Source organism: Alternaria arbusti, assembly GCF_024043155.1.
Source record: "Alternaria arbusti strain BMP 1465 chromosome Unknown scaffold_1, whole genome shotgun sequence".
In the NCBI taxonomy this organism is placed as follows: Eukaryota; Fungi; Ascomycota; class Dothideomycetes; order Pleosporales; family Pleosporaceae; genus Alternaria; species Alternaria arbusti.
Window position 1 is genome coordinate 1263722 of NW_026249941.1, and position 20389 is coordinate 1284110.

The following is a 20389-nucleotide window of genomic DNA, read 5'->3' on the forward strand; positions in this document are numbered from 1 at the left end:
GAAGTTGGAATCAGAAGTATGATCATGTAAATCATGTCAGATTTGACGACTTTGCGATTGTTTGAAGGATGTCTGATGTTGGTTGATGGGTGATGGTGGTTGATGGGTGATGGTGGTTGATGGGTGATGGTGGTTGATGGGTGATGGTGGTTGATGGATCCGCATGACAGCGCGTACCCTGTTCCACATGACGTGTTGCCCTTCTCTGTAATGGCCGGAAGGCAGCCTGGGGCGAGGCATGACGCGTCGACGGCCACACAGACGCGAATGCAGCAAAGACAAGCACTTGGGCGTCCTTGTGAGTCGTGCCGGCCATGGTGCGGGCGTTAGCTCCCTTTCTTATCGCGCGATTAGGTCCCTTGTGACAATGCGGATCCACCCGAGCATCTTGGTGCGCATGCCTGCCTGGGACCATTCCATGCAACATGTTATGACGATGCCGTTTGAACTGACTGAATGACTCAGATAGTGGGCGTTTCTATCTTGAATACTTCCTGTGGTGTAATACTTGCGCTGCTTTGGACCATCTCTCGCACATCGTGGCTGCCACTTGGCACATGAGCTTAACGCATCCGGTTGCACCTAGGTCCCCAGCTACGGACCTCAAACTGCCAGCAACCATCAAGACGACCACTAGAAGCTCCCACGGCGTGCACACGACGACTATCGAACTTCCCCTGTTTGGCGCAGCTCGAGCGTTTGTGATAGCATCAAAGGTGCCCGGCCCCGACGACGGCATCGTCATTGCTCGGCTCGTGACAACGCCAGCTGCTCCAAACCTCCGAGCTCACGTCCGCAAGCTTGCCCACCTCTCCACCGTCTACGCCGACTCCACGCGCACTCCAGCACAGCGCCTCGCCTCGAAGCTGCCTATACTCTCTCCCTAATCCCCAAGCCAACACCCCTCCAGGCACGGCGCTGCCACCAACCCATACCCGCGTCATCTGCGGGTAACCAGACCCAGCGTTCGTCCTGGCAGACGAAATCGCCCCAAACCCTCCCTCCCCAGCCGCCTCCGACCACCCATCCACCCCGACGTCCCCCGCTTCTTCTTCCCCAGTCATCTCTGCCCCCTCCAACCAGCCCGCACCCGCCGCCCGAGCCTCCAACCACGCACCCGCTGCCGCTATCCTGTCATCCGACCAGACTACAGCCGGAAAGCGCAGGCACAGCTTCTCTGCGAGCGACGACGCCGAAGACGAGCCCCTCACCAGCGGCACCCGGGGCAGCTTATCCCGCCACATCTCGAAGCGCAGGCGCAGACAGGAAGGGAAGATGCGCCTTGATAACGACACCTCCAAATCCTCACAATCGCCCTCGCGCAACTTCGCAAACGGATCGTCACAGTCGTCAGGGCACAGGTCGCCCCTGGCCAAGGGCGCGAATGGAAGCACACACGGGAGGAACGAGAGCAATGGCTCCTATACGAATGGAGGACCGGTAGCGAACGGGGGATCAGTGCCTGCAACTTTCTTTGGCCATGACAGGGAAGAAGTGACGCGGATACTGATACAGAGTCTGACCGACTTGGGCTACCACAGTGCTGCGGGCGCACTATGCAAGGAGAGCGGCTTCCAGCTCGAAGGGCCCACAGTTGCGGCATTCCGAACTTCGGTACTGAACGGTGATTGGGAGGAAGCCGAAGAGCTGCTGTTTGGGTCAAATACATACCACACCGGTGGTGGTGTTGGTCTAGACGCTCCCTACGGAAGGCCCTGGGGAAAGTCGACATCACAGCCCAGCTCGCAGCGTTCTACAGGCTTGACTCTAGCCGAGGGCGCAAACCGCGAGGTGATGCTATTTTGTCTGAAGCAGCAAAAGTACCTCGAGTTGCTTGAACGGAGAGATCTGAGCAAGGCACTTGCGGTGCTTCGGCAAGAGTTGACGCCGCTTCATCGAGATGTGGGAAGGTTACACGCTCTTTCGGCGTAAGTATCGTCCTGCCATCGGACGTTATCCAGCTAACGCTTCGTAGGCTTATGATGTGCCAATCTGCCGAAGACCTCAGAAATCAAGCTCAATGGGACGGCGCTCGCGGTGACTCACGGATGCATCTGCTTTCTGATCTTTCCAGTAAGCAGCAAGTCTCAGACTATGGCGATTCATACTGACGTCCTGTAGAATCAATTTCGCCGAGCATTATGATCCCGGAACACAGGTTAGCAGTACTGCTAGATGAAGTAAAAGATAGCTGGATCGCAAATTGCCTATACCACAACACCGCCGCGTCACCGTCTCTCTATCTCGACCACAACTGCGAAAGGGATGACTTCCCAACAAAGGCTGTTCTTGATTTGAAACACCACACGGGTGAGGTTTGGTACTTGCAGTACTCAAACGACGGCACAAAACTTGCATCTGCAGGCGAGGACCAGACAATCATTATCTACGAAACCAACACATACAAGGTGTTACATCGACTCGCAGAACACAGGAAATCTGGCGTCGCTCATCTTGCTTGGAGCCCTGATGACACAAAGATAATAACATGTTGCTCGCAACCAGAGAACTCGGCACGGATATGGGATGTCAAGGTAAGGCAGCAAGATTACTCTGATAGCTCCGACTAAAACTAGCAGACCGGTGTATGCATACAATGTATCAGCGACTTCACCTACCCATGTACCACGGCGGCTTGGGATCCGTCCGGTACACGGATTATTCTTGGATCACAGGACGACAACATGGGCTGTAGTGTTTGGGACCTCGACGGGAATCTCAAGCACAACTTCGCCGATGATGGGAAGCTCCGTGTAAACGGCCTCGCATTGTCATTCGATGGCCAGCGATTGGTCGTCATTACAGAGAGCGCGATTGTCGTGTTTGATTATGCCACTTATGAGAGGATTGCCGAGTTTCAGCTTGATGGTACAAAGTTGACGAGTGTTACGATCAGCCAGGATTCACGGCATATGCTCGTTAGCATAAGCCCGGATCAGATTAAGCTCATGGAAATCGACACTGGGGATGTAATACAACGCTTCGAGGCACATGCTCAAAAGCAGTTCATGATTCGATCAGCGTTTGGCGGCGCCGATGAGAACTTTGTAGTCAGCGGCAGCGAGGGTATGTTTGTCTTGTCTTTTCATGCAGGATTATTTGCTAACACACGCTTTCAGATTCACGAATATACATATGGCGCTCCAATGGGCTCCTTATCGAAGCTCTCGACGCACATTCCAACGGCTGCGCCAATAGCGTAGCCTGGCACCCCAAGGATCCTACTACATTCGCTTCTGCTGGCGATGACAAACGAATCAGGATCTGGAAACCAGCTTCCGCGTCACCAATGCCATCGAGTAGCAGTAACGGTTATGCTAGGTAGAATGGGCCGCTCACCTGGTGTAATTTGCATGTAAGGGTTCACGTGTGGTTTGCGTGTGATGTCCTGTACGATGGTTAGTTTTGTGTTCTGTTGCATCAACTTTGGCGTCAGAGGCCCATCTGAGGACTCACAGCATGGCTTATTCTTGGGTATGTGGCTCTAGTTGGCATTCATCGGGCAACCTGTACTCCCCCTTCGGTATGGTGTACGTTATTTATTAGACGCTATCTTTATGGGATTGATTATCTGTTCTTGATTGAACGAATTGCTATAGATGCAAATTTACCTGCAGTTACCCAACTTCTCACCTCCTCCGTTACGTCCCCATCTCCCTTGACACAACTACGGCCTCCCTTTCTTTACGATACTCCGCCCACTTCATCCCTATCAGCGCGGCATCCACCATGTCATCCGATTTACGCTCCCATATCCAAGACACCCCGTTCCCACCGCATCGTCTTGCAACCCTCTTTTCACCCACCCATAACTCCTCCAGTGCTTCCACCTCACCGAATGCTAACCTCGCAACATTGTTTTCGGCTGCGACTCTCCTCCTCTCGTTCCCTTTCCACAACGCCTGTCTTGCTTGTTCCGTCTTACATTCCATAACCGCTCGCTTCCACACCGCTCGATACCCCATATCAAGATATTCGATCTTGCTGACTTGCAGCGTCTCGAGTTGTTTCAAACCCTGACTTAGAGCACGCATGATAGACGCGACATCGGATCGATAGCAGTACGACTCGCTGCGCAAGACGAGATGACGAATATTCGGGAACGTCGTCGTGAGAAAGGTAATTTCGGCCAGAGACCATGCAGCACTTCCGTCAAAACTTCTTAGTCCCACTGCATACTGAAAATTCGGATCGTCTTCTTCCCTTCTCAGGCTAGACCGCGGAATTATTTCGAATAAATCCTTCAGCTCGGTATACTTCTCCATTGCACAATCCTCGCCATCGCCCTTCCCCTTCACCACCAACGTCTGCAGATTGGGACAATGCTGCACTAGAAACGCGGCACTGCTATTCACAACCAATGTCTCCACGCCTCTCAACTCAAATCCAGGGAACCGGGATGAAAGTGAAGAGTCGGTAAACGCAGCAGAGAAGACATCCAGACTCCGGCTCATCATCCTCACTTCCAGTCGCGTCAGCCGCGGTAACGAATGCATAAAGGTAAACAGATCTAGGGCGTCGCTACTAGATACATAGGCGCCGGAGCACCACCACCATAGACTGCCAAACATGTCGATTTTGAGCGCGCGAGCTTGGTGCAAATGTGGCGTCAAGACGTCCGTGTCTAGGGCTTTGAGCGGCGCGGTGATGCGTAGGGTTTTAAATAGTTGCGGAACGAGGAGGGCGTGGAGACGGCGATTTGCTAGGGAGAGTTGTTTCCGTGGAGTCTCGCCGTGTTGCTGGTGATGGTGGTCCAGGAAGTCGCATATGAGTAGTAGGACGTCATCGCATAGGTCGGGGAGAGTGAGTGGCTTGTGTAGTGATGGGAGGAGTGTTGGGTCAATGAAGCTATCGACTCGTGTCTCTCTTGTTTTGGGTGTCATCGTGTTGTTCTGGTCTCAAGTTTGAAGAAGGTCGTGGTCTTGATGTCTACTTCATGATGTTTGATACCGTCAACGAGAGCGGAGATGGAAGTGAGCTAAGCAGCTACCCCACGTTTTGATGCACACTTGTTACTTAAAGAGGCTAGTTGAGTTGAAGCTCTTAGATTGTCCAATCCAAAAGAGGTAGCCACGATAGGCCGTCAAAGGCTGCAAGTAGGCTTGAATTGTTCTATACTATTGCATCGAGCTATTTACTTGTTGTCGTTAGTCATTATCATAAAACGTTATTCATCATTGCGTCTTTCGGAGCAAGAGTCCTACGCAAAGCACAAGCATCCGCCACTCCGCTGTTCGTACACTTTCAGCTTCTCTCTGGGTATCGCGATAGGTAACAAACAATTTCAAAGGGAGTATTCAACGCTTTGGAGATGCGAACCGATCCGACTCTAAATGACGCGCACTGTTGCTTTACCTTTCCCGAGGGTTTGGGACGATGATATCAGCATGCTTCTGAGACGGTCCTCGGCTTTTGTCAGCTCCTGCCGACTGTTCTGGTCGAGATCTGACGGCCGGGGCCATGGTAGCCACGCCTTTATAGAGTCAAGGGTACCAGAACGTGCTCGTGATGCCGGAAGACTGCGCATAGACGCTCCGCGTTGGTGTGAGGGGGTTCTGCGTGGTGTTGCAGTCTGAGGCCGTCCGTTGGATGATCCATTGGCGTCCTTGCCAACGTCCTGCATTGCCGACGAAGTATCGAGTGATAGTTGTTTCGAAGCTGTAGGCGCGGCAATGGTGATTGCCGGGTGTGAAGACGAGGTGGATGCGTGGACTGCCCAGGCGGGCGCTGAGTTCTGGACTTCGACCTGTTTCGAGCTGCCAGCCTCTTGGTCTCGGAAAGTATCGCCATCTATGGCTTTCCTCTTACCACTCCCACCACTGATGACGCTCTTCAAGCTCCCGTATGCTGATTGACTACGCTTCTTACTGCTCTCGGCCCTACCCTCTTGCGCCAGCCGCTCGCTGGAGCTGCTCGCTTCAGGCACTGCCATGAGTGTGTTGTCTGCGGCAGTCCATCCTTGACTGATCCTATTCAAACGACCTCGGCTGGCCAATGCTCCTGTACTTGCAGCCCACCCCGACCCCCCGCTTGTTATTTCGCCTTGCGGGGGTAGGTGAGAGTCGTACTCGTCGGCTAGACTCATTCTGCTTCGGGCGCAGATCTCGGCAATGGCATCGATGGCGTCTCTGATCTCAGGGTCGACCGCGCGAAGGATGGCCGAAAAAGAGAAGTCGTCAGCGGAGGGTAGCTGCTCGCTCCTGCCAGCCAGACCAGCTGACAGGGCCGACGCATGTGTCTGCCCATTCATGGCGAAGGAGCGTGGCGTGTTGAAGCCGGAGCCAGAGCGTGATGCGTGCCGCGAGCCTGAATATGTGCGTACTACCACTGGCTGGCTGGTGACGGTGGTCCGGCTGGATGTAGACTTTGCAGACTTGCTCTTGGAGGGCGAGGAATGGAAGGCGGGGGCGTTCAGGGCGCGCAGTGCAGCAGACTGGGTCGGCGGCAGTGTGTTGGTCAAGGTGGTAGTCGCACTGGGCACCGAGCCTGAGCTCGCCGTCAAGTCAGACAGGCCCTCGGGAGCATCTAGTGGTTGCGTGTGGGCGAGGACGGGCTCGTCGGACAGTATAGGCTGGGCACTAAGGGTGGACGTGGTGTTGTTCCCCAAGAGGGTCGAGAAGACGCCCAATGGTACCGACTGTCTGGTGGTCGTTGCAGGCGTTGCAGGTGTCAGTGGGTGTGGGATTGCACTCGACTCGGCGGTACCTGAGCCATGTTGCTCACAGTCGGTCGGAGGGGCAGCGCTGTGCGGGAGCCGTGGCGCTTGGAAGGGAACGCGCGGATCATTAGACATGCCGGCCATTGTTGTGGGTTCTGGTTCCGTAGCTGCAGGTCAATGCATTGCCGCTATGCGACGCCGTCTGAGTTGTTGGGTGAGCTGCCGTGATCGAGGAGATGCGCTGGCGCCAAGCTTGGCGGGTTATTTTGTCCCACCCGCCTTCCATCATTGGGCCATTGCCGCTTCACCCTACACATATTCCGACATATTGAACGAGTTGCATGCCACTTGGGATCCGACGCCCAATTGTAGCCGTGCAAGACTTGGGATATTCTTGTTGCCCCTAAGAGGCGTCTCACTGGCTTGACACCCTAAAATCTCTCCGACGAAAACCTAAATATCCCTGCCGCTCGATATCTGTCTGTCTTGCACGACTAGATGGTAACACATGTGGACCCTGCGTATGGAAGCGCATCTGCCTCTCGGCGGTACTCCAGATCTCAAAAGAGCATCCCGTCGTCTGGCTTTTCGCCTTCCATCCGCTGCACGCGCACCAGTTCCGTTGTTTGCCCGAGCCTGACGCTCAACCAAGACACCAATCCACCTGGCATTTCGTCAAGTATCTGTATTTCAGCCTTGACGTTGAGCATCAGCATCTTCTGTAGCTCCTGCCTCCAGCCCTTCTCGGGACCCTCCTCGGCGCACAGGTTCCACTCCAGCATTCGCGCTGCTTTGTTGCGGTCGCGCGCCGTCAGTCTCATCAGGCCTTGGAGTTGAGGTTTCGTGCTCGTCTCTGTGTGAACTTCGCCTAGCGGAGTCCCGCTCATGTGGTGACTCTTTACACCGAGCCAGCGGATGTTAGGCAAGCCTGGTGTGGCTGTATCCGTGGATGTAACGTCTTCGTGCGCAAGACGATAAGACCCATATTTGTACGTCGATAGTATGGCGATACCGTCAGGATCAAGGTCCATCAGAGCGTACATGGGGATCTGAGGGGCCTTAGCAGCTAATTGACTCAGAAATTTCCGTGAAGCGAGGTCTGGATATCCTTTCGCCTGTCTTGGCTATTAGGTGACATTGGCAACAGACACAGTCAGGCTTACAGTCAGTATTGTTCCGCTCGAGCCCAACGTGTGCCACCGTGGTGAACTCATCAATGACCTAAAGGTCGCCTAGGTATACATTAGCGGTAACATAAGTGATCCCAAAGCATCGACCATGCCTCCTTTTCGATAATGAGAACCCATTGCACGTCTGTCAAGTCGAGATTGTCGTTATCGTTGACACTGGGAACGATTATCCCCTGCTGACGTGTTAGGAAGGTATCACTGAGCCAGCACGCTCGTCAAACCTCTTTCTCGCTCATGCCATTGATATGATGACCATCGTTTCGAGTCAACCTAAAGCCGCCCGCCAGCAGGCCTTTCGCGGCGGCAGTCTGAAATTGGCTATCAGCTGTGCTTCCAGAGAGACGACCGAGACAAGCGCACCACGTTCAATTGTAATCTAGTGATGCCGAAGGTACAAGCCAAGTCATCCACGTATCGGTCGACTATCGACTGCTTGATGAACAAGTCTGGATGTCGATAATACATGTCTCTACCTCAAGTCAGCTTTTTGTTATCATCATACAAAGGCAAAGTTGACCTCTTCGTCATGACAGTACCATCGACGAGACCGGCATGGACAAGCTCGAGTATACGAACTAGTACAGCTACACGACCATTAACGTACTCAACATGCACAAACGATCGGGTTCACACACTGAAGTTCCATGCCTCTTGCGCACTTGCTCCTGGAAAATTGATATCGCGTTCCTTCGGTTCGGGAGTCTGTTCTTGGCCGTCGGCTGTAGCAGATCGTCTGCGAGACAGAGCCGCACGGGACTTCAGCGTGATAGTGAGCGCTTCATGATCCTCTAGCTGAGCATCCACAATCAACTCTATCATCGCTTCGATACGAGCGATCACCCAAACTCTGCACAAGGTTAGTCATAACCCGCTCAGAGTGAGAACGCCTGAAGAACCTGTCGCGTATGGGTCCTAGAGCGTGCTCCTGATGGTGATACCGAGGTGCTTCCTGAACAGACAGCGCTGTGCCATTGGTTGAGGTTGAGGATGAGCTGTTACACATATCCCACGGTATATTTTCCCGTTGGGAAGTTGCAAACAAGAACTCATCTTCTGAGTCCTCCTCTTCCGTGTCATTAGGAGCGGCCTGCATGTCATGTTCACCAAACAACATGTCATCGAAATCGCTTGCGTCCATGGCGAAGTGCAGAGTGGCGAATGATGGTATGGAACCTCGAGGATACTGGGTTAGCTGCTAGCAGGTATGTGGCCGACTACTGTGAGTTCGATATAGCAAGAGGTCTGCACAGGGCGCTGCAGACAAGAAGCCAGCCATAGAAAGCGTGGTCGGGGCGTGAGTGCTGCGAGACGGCAGGCACGACACGTGCAGGATACACCAGCAAAGGCAGTTCTATTCGCGCGTTTATCACTAAGCCAATAGCCACAGGAATCGCTGTGAAACTGTTTGGTCCACGTCTTGCACGAGTAAAATAGTGGTGCTCGACGTGTTGATGTTCGCGTTCGTTTCGCCGTAACGCTAAAAGGAAATCAGAGCATGAAATCGCTAAAGTACGCGCCATTCGAGCAATTGCACCCCAGTCGCACTTTCCCGCACTAGGCCCACATCAGCCCACTAGTCGTTCGCGGTTTCCACGCGCTGCGCGTCGCGCCTTCGACCTTCGCGTCTCCTCCCGCATCAATGTCCGCTACCGCAACCACGCTGCTTGTTCAACGACAACAACCTCTTCAGAATTGAGCGTCGGGCCCCTCACTATCGACTCGTAATAGGCCTGCAAAGTCTATCGGCTGCACTTTCAGCAACCACCCTACACTATGGAGGACCCCACACCCATTGCGCCGCTGCCCCAAAAGCGTCCACACACCGACGACGACGATGTCGAGCCTACCGTATCAACTCCGTCAAAACAGATTCGATCAGAAGCCTCTACACCCCTCTCAATTCTCTCGGTTCAAACCCCGTCACCCCTGAAGAGCAGCGCTCCGAGTTCAACCGCCCCAAACAGCAGCAATGTCTCTGCTCCAACCCCTTCACAACCAGCCAAAAGGCGCAAGTTGACGTCACAAGAGAAAGAAGCCCAGCGTCTAGAAAAGGAAGCGAAGGTCAAGGCGCGAGAAGAGAAGAAGGCGCAGAAGGAGGCCGAGGAGAAGGTCAAGGCAGAACAAAAGGCACAGAGAGAAGAGGAGAAGCGCAAGAAGAATGAGGAACGAGATGAGAAGAAGCGTCTTAAGGAGGAGGAACAGCAACGGGTAGAGGAGGAGAAGGCAAAGAAGGCACGAGTAAGTCGACCATCGTCCTTGTAGTACGACCTGAACAGTGCTAACCTTTGGATAGTCCCAAATGAAGCTCAACGCTTTTTTCGTCAAGCCAAAGGCGGGATCAAGCCCAGGACAGGCCGTGGTAGCTTCATCCCAGAATCCTACTGCCTCGTCCACATCTTTACCTAGCACATCCGGAGTCAAAACTAATTTGGCCCCTCCATCCCCACAGAAGAACATCGTCAAGAACGCTCAGTCAGACTACGAGCGATACTTTCTACCGTTTAACCTCCCTCCACATACGATCCTCGCTCCCATAAATCCTCTGCTCGACGAACCGGAGCGGCTGGAGGCTGCGCGAACACGGCTAGAGAACCTTATCGCGCACAACGGTACCGGTACCGAGACCATCACACGAGAGACCCTAGTATCTTCTTTCCCGCGACGGATTCGACCAGCGCATCGGACTGCGACCATCGCCGAAGTTATCGAACGTGTGAATGGCTCATCGGACCGTCCCATCGATTTGACTGTCCACAGAAGCCCGTTGGAGATGCTCAGAGAGATCCCAATGAAGTACATACACTTCTGCAAGGATGTACGTCCCCCGTATTATGGCACCTATACCAGGCCTTATACCGACGCGGAAGCTTCTCGGCTCGCACGAAACCCCATTGCAAGGGTCCGACAGGACACCGATTATGACTACGACTCTGAAGCAGAATGGGATGAACCCGAGGAAGGAGAAGACCTTGACTCTGACGGTGAAGACGACAACGAAGAAGATGCAGAAGACGACTTGGACGGTTTCCTCGACGATGAAGAAGACCCACAACTCAAACGGCGACTCATTAGTGGTGATTTAGTTCCTGTCAGCACTGGCTTGTGCTGGGAGGATGCCGATAGGGTTTCCAGGTTGAACGATGGTTCAGATGCTATATGCACCGACTTCAAGGGGTTCTCAATGGGGTTTCTGCTGGATCCGCAGATGACTTCAATCGATCCGTTTTCTACGGCATACTGGGAACCGGATCCTGCGACCATTGCAAGTACCGCCGCTGCTGCGAAGAAAGACACTAAGAGCGCCATGAACCCTCCGCGGGTACCTCTGGTCCAACGCTCTATGAATGGTCTGCTCAACACATTGAACGGCCCACAGAAGTCAACAGGAGGAACTCCAACTAAGCCTGCAAAAGCTAAGCGATTGGTGCCCACCGAGCAACTTGCAGCTTTCAAGGCCGAAATTGAGGGCAAAGATCTGACCAAGATTGGCATGATTGAGGCGCTGAAAAAGGTATTCCCAAAGCTACCTAAGGACGCCATCAGCAACACCTTGAGCGTAGTTGCCGCAAGGGTAGGACCTACCGAGAAAGAGAAGCGATGGGTGCTTGTCAACACCTGAAAGTCTCAATGCTCAACGTTGCATTCAGCTGGATGTTTCCTTTTTTGCTCTTAATGTACATCAGCTTTTCATACATGTCGGTAAAATCCGACGACAAGTAGTTGTGGAATATGTGGGATAGTCTTTCAGCATAGCCGGTGAAGGAGTACGGCGTTAAGGCTGGGGTTCAAGGTGTTCCAAAGTCATCATCAAGCGATATCTTAGCTTTCGAAGTCAGTCCACGTTGACACGCGGTGTAGGAGGTGGGGAATTGAGCTTATTCCAGGAGCTACAGGAAGTCGTAGAATTATGCAATGAAGAACGTGTTCACGCTGCAGTGGATCTTATGTACTATATGGCTTGCACCAAGCAGTGCAGCGATTGAGACGAATGCGTGAAGTCACTGCGTATTCCATATGGCGTAGAAGTGCAAGCGCTTTGTTACACCCCTTCGTCCCCAGCAAGGGAGCCCTGACACACACTACGCAGCCGTCAAAGAGTTATGCTATCCCGCGAGCACGTGTTGCAGAGCAATCAGGCTTTCTGTTCCTTCTGGTTCTAAAAACGAGTCGGAATCAATGCAGTCTTCCAAGTATACCTTATGTTGACAGGCATCCACTTTGTACACAAACTTTAGCCCGTAAGCAACAACGAGAACGGCGTGCGGGGTTGGGGGATCAAGATTGTACGGCTATTTCCGAGGGTATCTTTCTAAACGCATCAAAATCTCACCGAGCGGGTACGCAATCTACCTGCCTCTGAGATTGCAGACTGTAGTGAGCGGGAGGTTAAGAATAGCGACTGGTGTCAGATCCACACCTGCAGTCGGGCCCGTGCAGCGGGCGCTTGGGAATGTCGCGAGACAACCCTACCCAATCAGCCTGGTCTCGTAAACGCCCGCTATCTTAGTGCAACTGCCTACAATAACGATCCAATCATCAGTGTCTCTGCGACGGCAAAGCTTACCATCGGAGAGGGATCATCTTTCTTCCTTGCGCATGTTTCTATTCAAAGCGCCCATGGGGGCACCTCCCCAGGTCGTGGTACTTCCACAACGGCATCAGCAGGCGCTCTCGGCAGCGGCTCAGTCCCATGCGGCTCTAGATGGCGCCCAGGGATGCACTCATGCGCGTCCAGCAGAAGCAGTGTGGATATTCCCGCATGCAAGAACAGCTGGTCCCTTGCCTGACTGGCTGACTGTCCGCATGCTCATCTTAGTGTATCAAGGTACAGATGATGGAGGCCTACAAAAATATCCTACAGCCTCTGGCACCTCCGCAACTCGAGTTTGAGACGTTTCGTCATCGTCGTTCACCCTGCCTGTTGGTGTTGCAAGCGTTATCCAACACCTTGATACCTGCTTTCAGCTTGCTGGACTCAAGCGTCTCTCATCTTCCATCATGGCGTCTTTCATTCTGTGCCTTTCCGCAACTTTGCTGTTCACTCAGTCTGCAATCGCTTCAAACTGCACCAAGAAACCAATATACGTCGACATCCACAAGCGGGCCGTACACGACTCATCAGAATTTCAATATGGATCCTTCATCGGACTAGGAACGCCAGCACAGAACCAGAGTCTTTGGCCATCACTACAACAGAACCACATCTCGTTCGCGTCGAGTAACTACTGCAAGAACACAACTCTTGACAAATGTGCCACGAGTACAGGGGGCTTCTACAACGACCGCGACTCCACTAGGTATGCTTGACTGTCGAGGGGATACTTTAGTTTGTTAGCTGACATGTAAAATAGTTTTGTGCAAGACGACAACTTTCAGACTTTGGACGATGACCAAGAGGGTTTCACGGGATTTTTCGGTCGAGAGACCTTACGACTGTACACACATTACTTCGAGACGGACGGTGCATCACAAACATTGGTAGAGAACAGCACGATCGAAGTCGCAGAATCGGGGTCAATCACACCTGGAAGAGTTGGCATGGGGTTGTCTTCCACTCTCCTTCGGGACCTGGCTGCACAAGACATCATTGCTGGGAAAACATACTCGCTCTACATCGGACAGGGATTCAAGCGTGCCGGAGGCGCAGTTAACGGTAGCAATGTCTTTGGGGGATACGACTCAGGTCGCTTCACGGGAGACACACACAAATACGCCATGAAGATCGACAATCCGAACCCGATGAGCGTCCGCATCAAGGACATCGTCATCACTAACTCTGAAGATAACGCAAACGTATCACTGTTCGATAACACGGTTTTCACCGACATGAAAACACGGGCAGAGGACTTCGAGGCCCAGATTACGACCGAACAGTTCCCGTTCTCCCTACCGTATCAGATCACCCAAAACTTCATCAAACGACTGGGTGCCGAAAAGGATAACACATGGGGCGATAAGTCTCTGAAGTTGAAGAACGCTTTCAACGGCACGTTCTCGATAGTGCTAGAAGATGGTTTTACAGTCACGCTACCCTCTGAAGTCCTCATGAACGCTTCCAACATCACGCCCATCCAAGACCGCGAAGAGTCGGCTGACACACCATTCTATTTGGGAACCGCTTTCCTGGGCCAAGTCTACTTGATGGCGGATTACGAGACCAATAACTTCTTCCTCGCTGAAGCCATTCAAAAGAACAACATGGTCATGCCTGTTACCTTTTGCCCGAAATCCACGCCCGCAGCCTACGAACGCCCCAAGCAGTCCGCCTGGGAAAGCCAAGGTCTCATCGGCGCGGTAATTGGTGGTGTAATAGGCGGTATTGGCATCATCTGCGCAAGTTACTGTATCTGGATCACTTGGATGCGCAAGAAGGATGAGCGCAACTTGAAGAGGGAGTTGAAAAGAAATTCGCAGAGGAAGATGGAGCAGATGGACATTGAGGAGGCACAGCCCAAGTTTGACCCGCCACCACGGACAGTAAACGCGGCGAAAGCTATGTTTTGGAGGAAGAACAAGCCGGGTTTGACGTTTTGAGCGGGTCGCGAGAGTTTTCTTCTTCTTGGAGGTGTCCGTCTTCATACCCTGGGCTAGCAGTGTGCGGCTCGTTTGATTTGTATAGCGTCCGGCAATCTTCACACTACTTCGTGTTCACATCCGTATGAAAATTGCTATGATCCGTGACGTTTGACAATAAGTCCATTGCCCGGAGGGTTAGGTTCGCTATGCCGTTAATCACCTGAGTTTTTCTCGAAATCATCTGCTTGAAGCGCAAATTGGGAGGGTCACCATGCTCACACAATCCTTCATCTATTTACGTCAAAACGGGCGATTCGCACTGGGTGTGGTATCAAGTGACCATAACCCGAGAGACAGTATGTGATGGCGAAGACGTATTTTGATTAAAAAATCGCGATGTTCGCCATGTCAGGTTCTTGTTTACAATATGGTACAAAGTCTGGCAGTGGTTTTGTACAGAATCGAATTGGGTCCAGGTCATGATTCGGGCGAGAAGCTGAAGCCAAGCGGTGCGAGTATCTTTTCTTGCACAACCTTGTTGGCCACTTCGCCGCCACGCTCGAGAGCGACCGCTCCGACGATGGCGTATAGAGAAGTCATGAGGACAGTTTCAAAACCAGAGCCTTGGAGGTTGTCCGCCTGTAATTCGTCAGCCTGTGGACTAGGGTGTTGTAAAGGTTCGAGCATACCCTCTTGGGAGTCCACCGTGTGACCTTGTCCAGACGGTATCGTTCTGCTATCGGTGCTAGCCGTGTCTTGCTCAAGACCAGACTCTCAGCCTCGTCGGTCAAGCCTTGCAGCCCATTCAAGGCGGGGTGTAGGTATGGTTTGCGTCCAAACTCGTCGCTGATCGGTACACCACTGGGATCTCTCGGCCATTGATTCTCCTGCGGCGAGTTTATGAGCGCCTGTGTTGTTTGTAGTTCGACTATCCTCCGTCCTGCCCTTTGTATTAGCCTCCCATCTGCCCGCCTTTGCAATGTGCACACATACCCAAGTATGCTAGTCGGTCATTGAACCCTCTCCTTCCGTGGTCGAAGCTCTTGTGCGTGACGGCTAACCACTTTAAATCTTCTCCCAGTATTTTGTCTCCTCCAGGGCCCAACATGCGTATATACGCATCGTCCAGCTTTTTCGGGTCCTCATTGACCTGGTAAACGCCCCCTCTGGCTTTCGGCCGTATCCTGTGAGGCGCCATCATTCGCGGAGGTGTCTGTTTCCATCGTGGCCTATCGACGGCTGGTGTAGCTTCTGCGTCATATTCCGTGGACCTCGATGGGGTGGTGCTCGAAAATGCGCATGCGGAGGACCGCACGAAGGACGCTCTGGATATTTGCGTGGGCCGGAGTGATGATGAAGCGGTCGAGACGAGTGATCGGAGCGGTCGTTTGGAAGTCATTGTGGCACTCTCAAGTGGTGAGCGAGGTGTGAGAGGCTTGATTGGCGGCGGGCGGGCGTGATGCTGCTGGCGGAGGTCAGTTCGGATCATCGAAAAGTTGCGGCACGCGGATCGCGCCTTACCGCAACGACGCTAGCACCAGTCGCGCCTGCCGTTCCCCATCGTGCGCCCCCCGATACGCGACGCTTCCCCTTGCTGCGCTTCTCTTGGGTCATCATGACGAGCGCTGGGGTTTCCAGGCCGCTGAAAGAGTTACTCGCCGAACAACTGCCCAAAGACGTGCCCATCACCTTCTACCACTACTCAACACCGCCCTCCAAGTCCTCCGCCCTCTTCTCCGCGCCGCCCCATGGCAAGTCCGAACGAACATACTGCGAATCGCAGACCTTGGCAGCGTCGATAGTCCCAAAAGATGCAGCAGCCTCAGAACTGCCCGAGGAGCTCCTTATGTTGGCAATTGAAGTCTTGATCTACACCACGCGAAACCTCACGACCATCTTCGTCTCCAAAGCCGACTCGACAGGTTATATATCCGAACTACAATTACCGCGAGCCCAGTCTGCGTCACCTCTGAAAGCCATTTGTGGAACCTTTGTATCCTGGCTAGCACGAGAACGACAGAGGGAAGGGAAGAAGCTGGTAGTGTCTCTCTTCGCCAGGGCACAGGATCAATACCTATTTCCGGCCAGCATCGAGAATAAGAACAAGCATGTGCTAGATGACAGGGGCTTGGTGAAGTGGTGGTGCAGAGTGCTCGATCCCATCATATGGGAGTACAAGGCTGAAGGAGAGCGGAAGCCTTTCGCCGAACGGCTGGTTGATGATGACGGCTCGAAGGCGGACAGCACGTCAGTCCAATCGGAGTCCACAGCCAAAGGCTACCTGGTGATACCGGGCTTCGAGCCATACGACACGCTGCGATACATCCCTCCACCCCCCGTCCCGAACACCCCTCGACGCTGGGTAACCACACACCCGCTCCTACAGATCGCTCCCTACCCTGCCGCTCCACCGCGGTGCCTTGTACCACACTTTCCAGACGACCCCAAAGCCAGATTCCTTGACGAATTGGACGAAGAACTTCCTGATCGGGGTACCGATGCTATGGTAGTAGATGGAGGCACACCTTCGAGAAGCAATGGGCACTGGAAGAGCGTTAAGACACTTGACCAGTTCTGGGAATTCATGGCTTTCAGGCAAGAGTGCTCATCAGGGCGTATAGTAGGCTTCATCTGGGTCGTCATAACACCACCCAAGCCTTCGATACCCGAGGAAGATGAGGACATGCCTTCGCAGCAAACAGCGTCGCAGTCGTTCTCACAGCTTGATTCGCAAGAGAACATGCCCAGTCCAAAACGGAAGAAGGCTAGTCGACGCAGAAAAGAGGCTAAAACTAGGTACGGACCAATTCCCCTGGTCCTGCCAAAGATTAAGAACAGCTCTTCAAACTTATCGACGTCGTCCAACGTCTCTTCAAGTTCCGCCAAGAACCTTCCCGAGAACAGTCCATACTGGAAATGGCCCGCTTCCTCACGTGGCACCATCTGCTTTTCGCTCAAGAACTACGACCGCGCACATGAGGTCCTTTTACAACAGAGTTTCGCAAACCGAAAGGCAGCAGCACGAAGTACGAGGAAGTGGAAAGAGGAGATTGCTGTTCTTGGGGGCATGGACGAATGGAGTTTCACAGTCAAGGGGACAAAGGAGTATGTAGCTCCAGTAAGACCTTCGGATACAACAAATGGCGTGACACCTACCATGGTCATGGGTGTGCGAAAGAAGAGGAAACCAAATACCCCATCAGAAGCGGTGGTTGGTGCAGAAAAGCCTGCAGAGTCCGCGCAAACACTAGGAGAAGGCACAGTCAGGAAGAAAGCAAAGCTAGACCCCACACCCATTACCAATGCAAGCGCTGCAAATGGGGTGAACACTTTGACAGCAGGCCTGGTGCGCAAGAAGCCGAAAACTTGAGAAAGGCTAATCTCAATCAGTGTGGTATTGTAAAGCAATTTTGGGAAGGCTTGAATTTGCATAATGAGGCGTTGGTAATGATACACGTCTCGATCTCACTCACACAATAATGTCAAGCTATTAATATACCCCTCGGATAATTCATCCTAAAACTGAACTGTACAATCTTTGGTGTCCTTCAAGCCGCGATAAGAGGACTGTCTACAGTCATGCGACCAATATCCAAGATTCATCGTCCAAGTCGCCATCTATATCCTCCCCAGACTCTTGATATCGTCGCCACATCTGATCTGAGATCGCTCTGGCGTGAGCAGCCCATTCACTATGCTTTTTCGACTCACCATTTTCCGCATTGGTCAACACCGCATCTTGCTCAGCTAGCGCTTTTCGGCGTACGTTGAGCGCTTTCAATATTGGCCTATTGTCGAGTCCTTCGTGATATGCGAGCTTGAAGCGTTTGATCAAGATGGATCCGATTTGTCTCAACTCGATTGGTTCGTCAGCACCACCAGCTGTGTCCCTGAATCGACGATGGAAATCTGATTGACCATGAAGCCATTCAACTACCGCATGATCGTGAAGACAGTCTTCGTAACCAGGTGCGAAGTATTTTATAACTTCGTAAAACAGTACGTCCACCACGGGGTCGTTGGGGTCCAGATCGAAAGCCCGGAGGGGTGCGATCAAGCCCTTAGCATTGATGACAGACCCTACAATGCGACACACATCGATTTTTCTCCGAATGGGTGTTAGGTCTTCGGTGATTAATCCTGCAGACAACAAATAGTCACCAAGAGTCGCTGTGAATAAGTCCAAGATCGAGAGGGAGTAGTCGATTTCGATGCGGCTGTTGGTAAGCCCCAGATAACCGAAAATCTTGTCGTGCACTCTGCCACAGGACTGCAAGGCGAAAAACTCGAAAGTTTTGTGAAAAGGGAGACGCTTGCCAGCGCGCAGAGATTTGTATTCAAAACGTCTGTGAGACAGGATATGAATTGCTTTATTTCGGTGGGTTTCGGTTTCGGATTGTTGTGTCTAGCTCCAGTCAGCCTCTTCAAATATTGGTATCATGCCGTAAATCATACAGATAGACAAATGTTCTGCAGAGGCAGCCCTCTGCGTCCGAATAGATCTTTTTCCGGCAAGATATTCGACCATTCTATCTCATCACTTCCGATTCGAATCGTCAGCCTTTTCGCTAGGAGTACTTCCTGCACGATCCAGAGTCGCGACCAATAGCTATTCTCCAAGACTACTTTCTCAAGATGTGCACGCGAGGCTGAGACAATGTGTACTGAACCACCAGTAGTGTCGTCTGTTGTTCGGTTTGTGCTGACATTGCATTGATTCGGGTCGTGCACTATCCATGCAACTACCTCCTCTGCCCGTTGGTAGATCTCTCCCATGATTGCAACTTGAATCGGTTTTTCCATCTCGTTGTCCTGGTCGATGCATAGTGCATCGATGAAGAACCACTCTTTCCGCTTCTCTGCCACCATTTGCGTCATGATGGTGTGCAAGTTGCTGCGAATGTTGAGACGATGATCATTGAGATGAACCAGGAACTCCAGTGATTCTTCGCCCCAGCGATAAGAGAGAGCTTTCCAGGGAGGCAAATCATCATCTAGAAGCGAAACGATACGGAGCTCGCATTGAATGTTGCCTGCATTGGAACTTAGAAGCCTGAGTAATCGGAACTGACGCTTTGAGTGCTCCAAATCGTGATACGGCGAGTGATCCCGTCGTTCCATCACGACAAGTGGGTCCGATGTTTTGTTCAGGAATGGTACCGGTCAGGAACAGCGTTGCAGGTCGCGCTTCCTTACTTTGTGCCATAGCGGGGTCAGGCTTACACCACGTGAGTGAGGCTGGTATCCCGGCAGACGCTCTCGAATGCACAAGTCTCGCGTGGCCATGCAACCAAGGCAGTTGCTGCCAGAAGGTGCAGTGATCCAAATCGAGTGCATCCTGTACCGCAAATAAATCGAGAGGAGATGGACAGAATGAAACAGCTTTGCAAGCGGCTTACTATGTGAAAGTACACCAGCCACCAGATCTGATTGGCTCTTCTGGATTGTTGTATAATTGCGCCACTCAATGGAGATATCAGACGGTTGGACGGTGACAGTAGAAGAGCTGAGGCATATGAGGTGTGGAAACCTAGGTACCTACTACCTATTACGACTGCGACAACTCTAGCTCGTACTGACCTCAATACTTGGGTATACAAGCTTTCCTTTAGCCACGAAGTGGAACTCTTGGGTGGTTATTGTGTCGATTCACTCACGAATAAACCTTGAAAGTATGTAGAGTTGTACTCTGGATCTCCACTGCAGCGGGCCATCGTCTAAAGCCTTGCAAATATGATAGGACATCAATACTAGAGGCATCGCTATGGGGGGAAGTTGTCCCTGGGCGTAGGCTGCTTTGTCGGTGTGCAGCAAGTTTGATCGCAACAAACGATGGCGATCCATGGATATCCCTGGCGGTGAAGTCGGACCGTTCGGATGTGCAAACAGTTGTAGGACAAGAAGCTGCTTCGCTTTTAACAGCTGCAGTCCGTCTGCTCCTTTGCCTGTCTTTGTGGATACTGCATCTATACAATACCCCTGAACATCGTTGAGTGGTGCTGCATCTTGGCGCTCGTCGCTTCCT

At 52.5% G+C, this 20389-nt stretch overlaps 8 protein-coding genes across 8 annotated transcripts; 4 read left to right on the forward strand and 4 right to left on the reverse strand.

The window, feature by feature from the left end:
- Positions 1–267: 267 nt before the first annotated feature.
- J4E86_000458 (uncharacterized protein) lies at positions 268–3325 on the forward strand (the record flags this gene model as incomplete). Its single annotated transcript, XM_051441032.1, has 6 exons — positions 268–298; positions 959–1928; positions 1976–2073; positions 2122–2534; positions 2580–3066; positions 3120–3325. The coding sequence occupies 6 exons, from the start codon at positions 268–270 to the stop codon at positions 3323–3325; spliced, it is 2205 nt and encodes a 734-aa protein (XP_051307203.1).
- Positions 3326–5329: 2004 nt separating this feature from the next.
- Positions 5330–6802, reverse strand: J4E86_000459 (uncharacterized protein; the record flags this gene model as incomplete). Its single annotated transcript, XM_051441033.1, has 1 exon — positions 5330–6802. One exon carries the CDS (start codon positions 6800–6802, stop codon positions 5330–5332), a length of 1473 nt encoding a protein of 490 aa, XP_051307204.1.
- Positions 6803–7218: 416 nt separating this feature from the next.
- Positions 7219–8986, reverse strand: J4E86_000460 (uncharacterized protein; the record flags this gene model as incomplete). The annotated part of the gene is made up of 6 exons (XM_051441034.1): positions 7219–7757; positions 7913–8021; positions 8070–8156; positions 8209–8294; positions 8508–8695; positions 8889–8986. The coding sequence occupies 6 exons, from the start codon at positions 8984–8986 to the stop codon at positions 7219–7221; spliced, it is 1107 nt and encodes a 368-aa protein (XP_051307205.1).
- Positions 8987–9621: 635 nt separating this feature from the next.
- Positions 9622–11467, forward strand: J4E86_000461 (uncharacterized protein; the record flags this gene model as incomplete). Its single annotated transcript, XM_051441035.1, has 2 exons — positions 9622–10086; positions 10142–11467. 2 exons carry the CDS (start codon positions 9622–9624, stop codon positions 11465–11467), a joined length of 1791 nt encoding a protein of 596 aa, XP_051307206.1.
- Positions 11468–12846: 1379 nt separating this feature from the next.
- On the forward strand, positions 12847–14382 carry J4E86_000462 (uncharacterized protein; the record flags this gene model as incomplete). Its single annotated transcript, XM_051441036.1, has 2 exons — positions 12847–13145; positions 13200–14382. 2 exons carry the CDS (start codon positions 12847–12849, stop codon positions 14380–14382), a joined length of 1482 nt encoding a protein of 493 aa, XP_051307207.1.
- A 459-nt stretch (positions 14383–14841) lies between these two features.
- On the reverse strand, positions 14842–15763 carry J4E86_000463 (uncharacterized protein; the record flags this gene model as incomplete). Its single annotated transcript, XM_051441037.1, has 3 exons — positions 14842–15003; positions 15054–15304; positions 15358–15763. 3 exons carry the CDS (start codon positions 15761–15763, stop codon positions 14842–14844), a joined length of 819 nt encoding a protein of 272 aa, XP_051307208.1.
- A 216-nt stretch (positions 15764–15979) lies between these two features.
- J4E86_000464 (uncharacterized protein) lies at positions 15980–17734 on the forward strand (the record flags this gene model as incomplete). The annotated part of the gene is made up of 1 exon (XM_051441038.1): positions 15980–17734. The coding sequence occupies one exon, from the start codon at positions 15980–15982 to the stop codon at positions 17732–17734; it is 1755 nt and encodes a 584-aa protein (XP_051307209.1).
- A 248-nt stretch (positions 17735–17982) lies between these two features.
- On the reverse strand, positions 17983–19242 carry J4E86_000465 (uncharacterized protein; the record flags this gene model as incomplete). The annotated part of the gene is made up of 3 exons (XM_051441039.1): positions 17983–18035; positions 18076–18634; positions 18820–19242. The coding sequence occupies 3 exons, from the start codon at positions 19240–19242 to the stop codon at positions 17983–17985; spliced, it is 1035 nt and encodes a 344-aa protein (XP_051307210.1).
- Positions 19243–20389: the final 1147 nt, after the last annotated feature.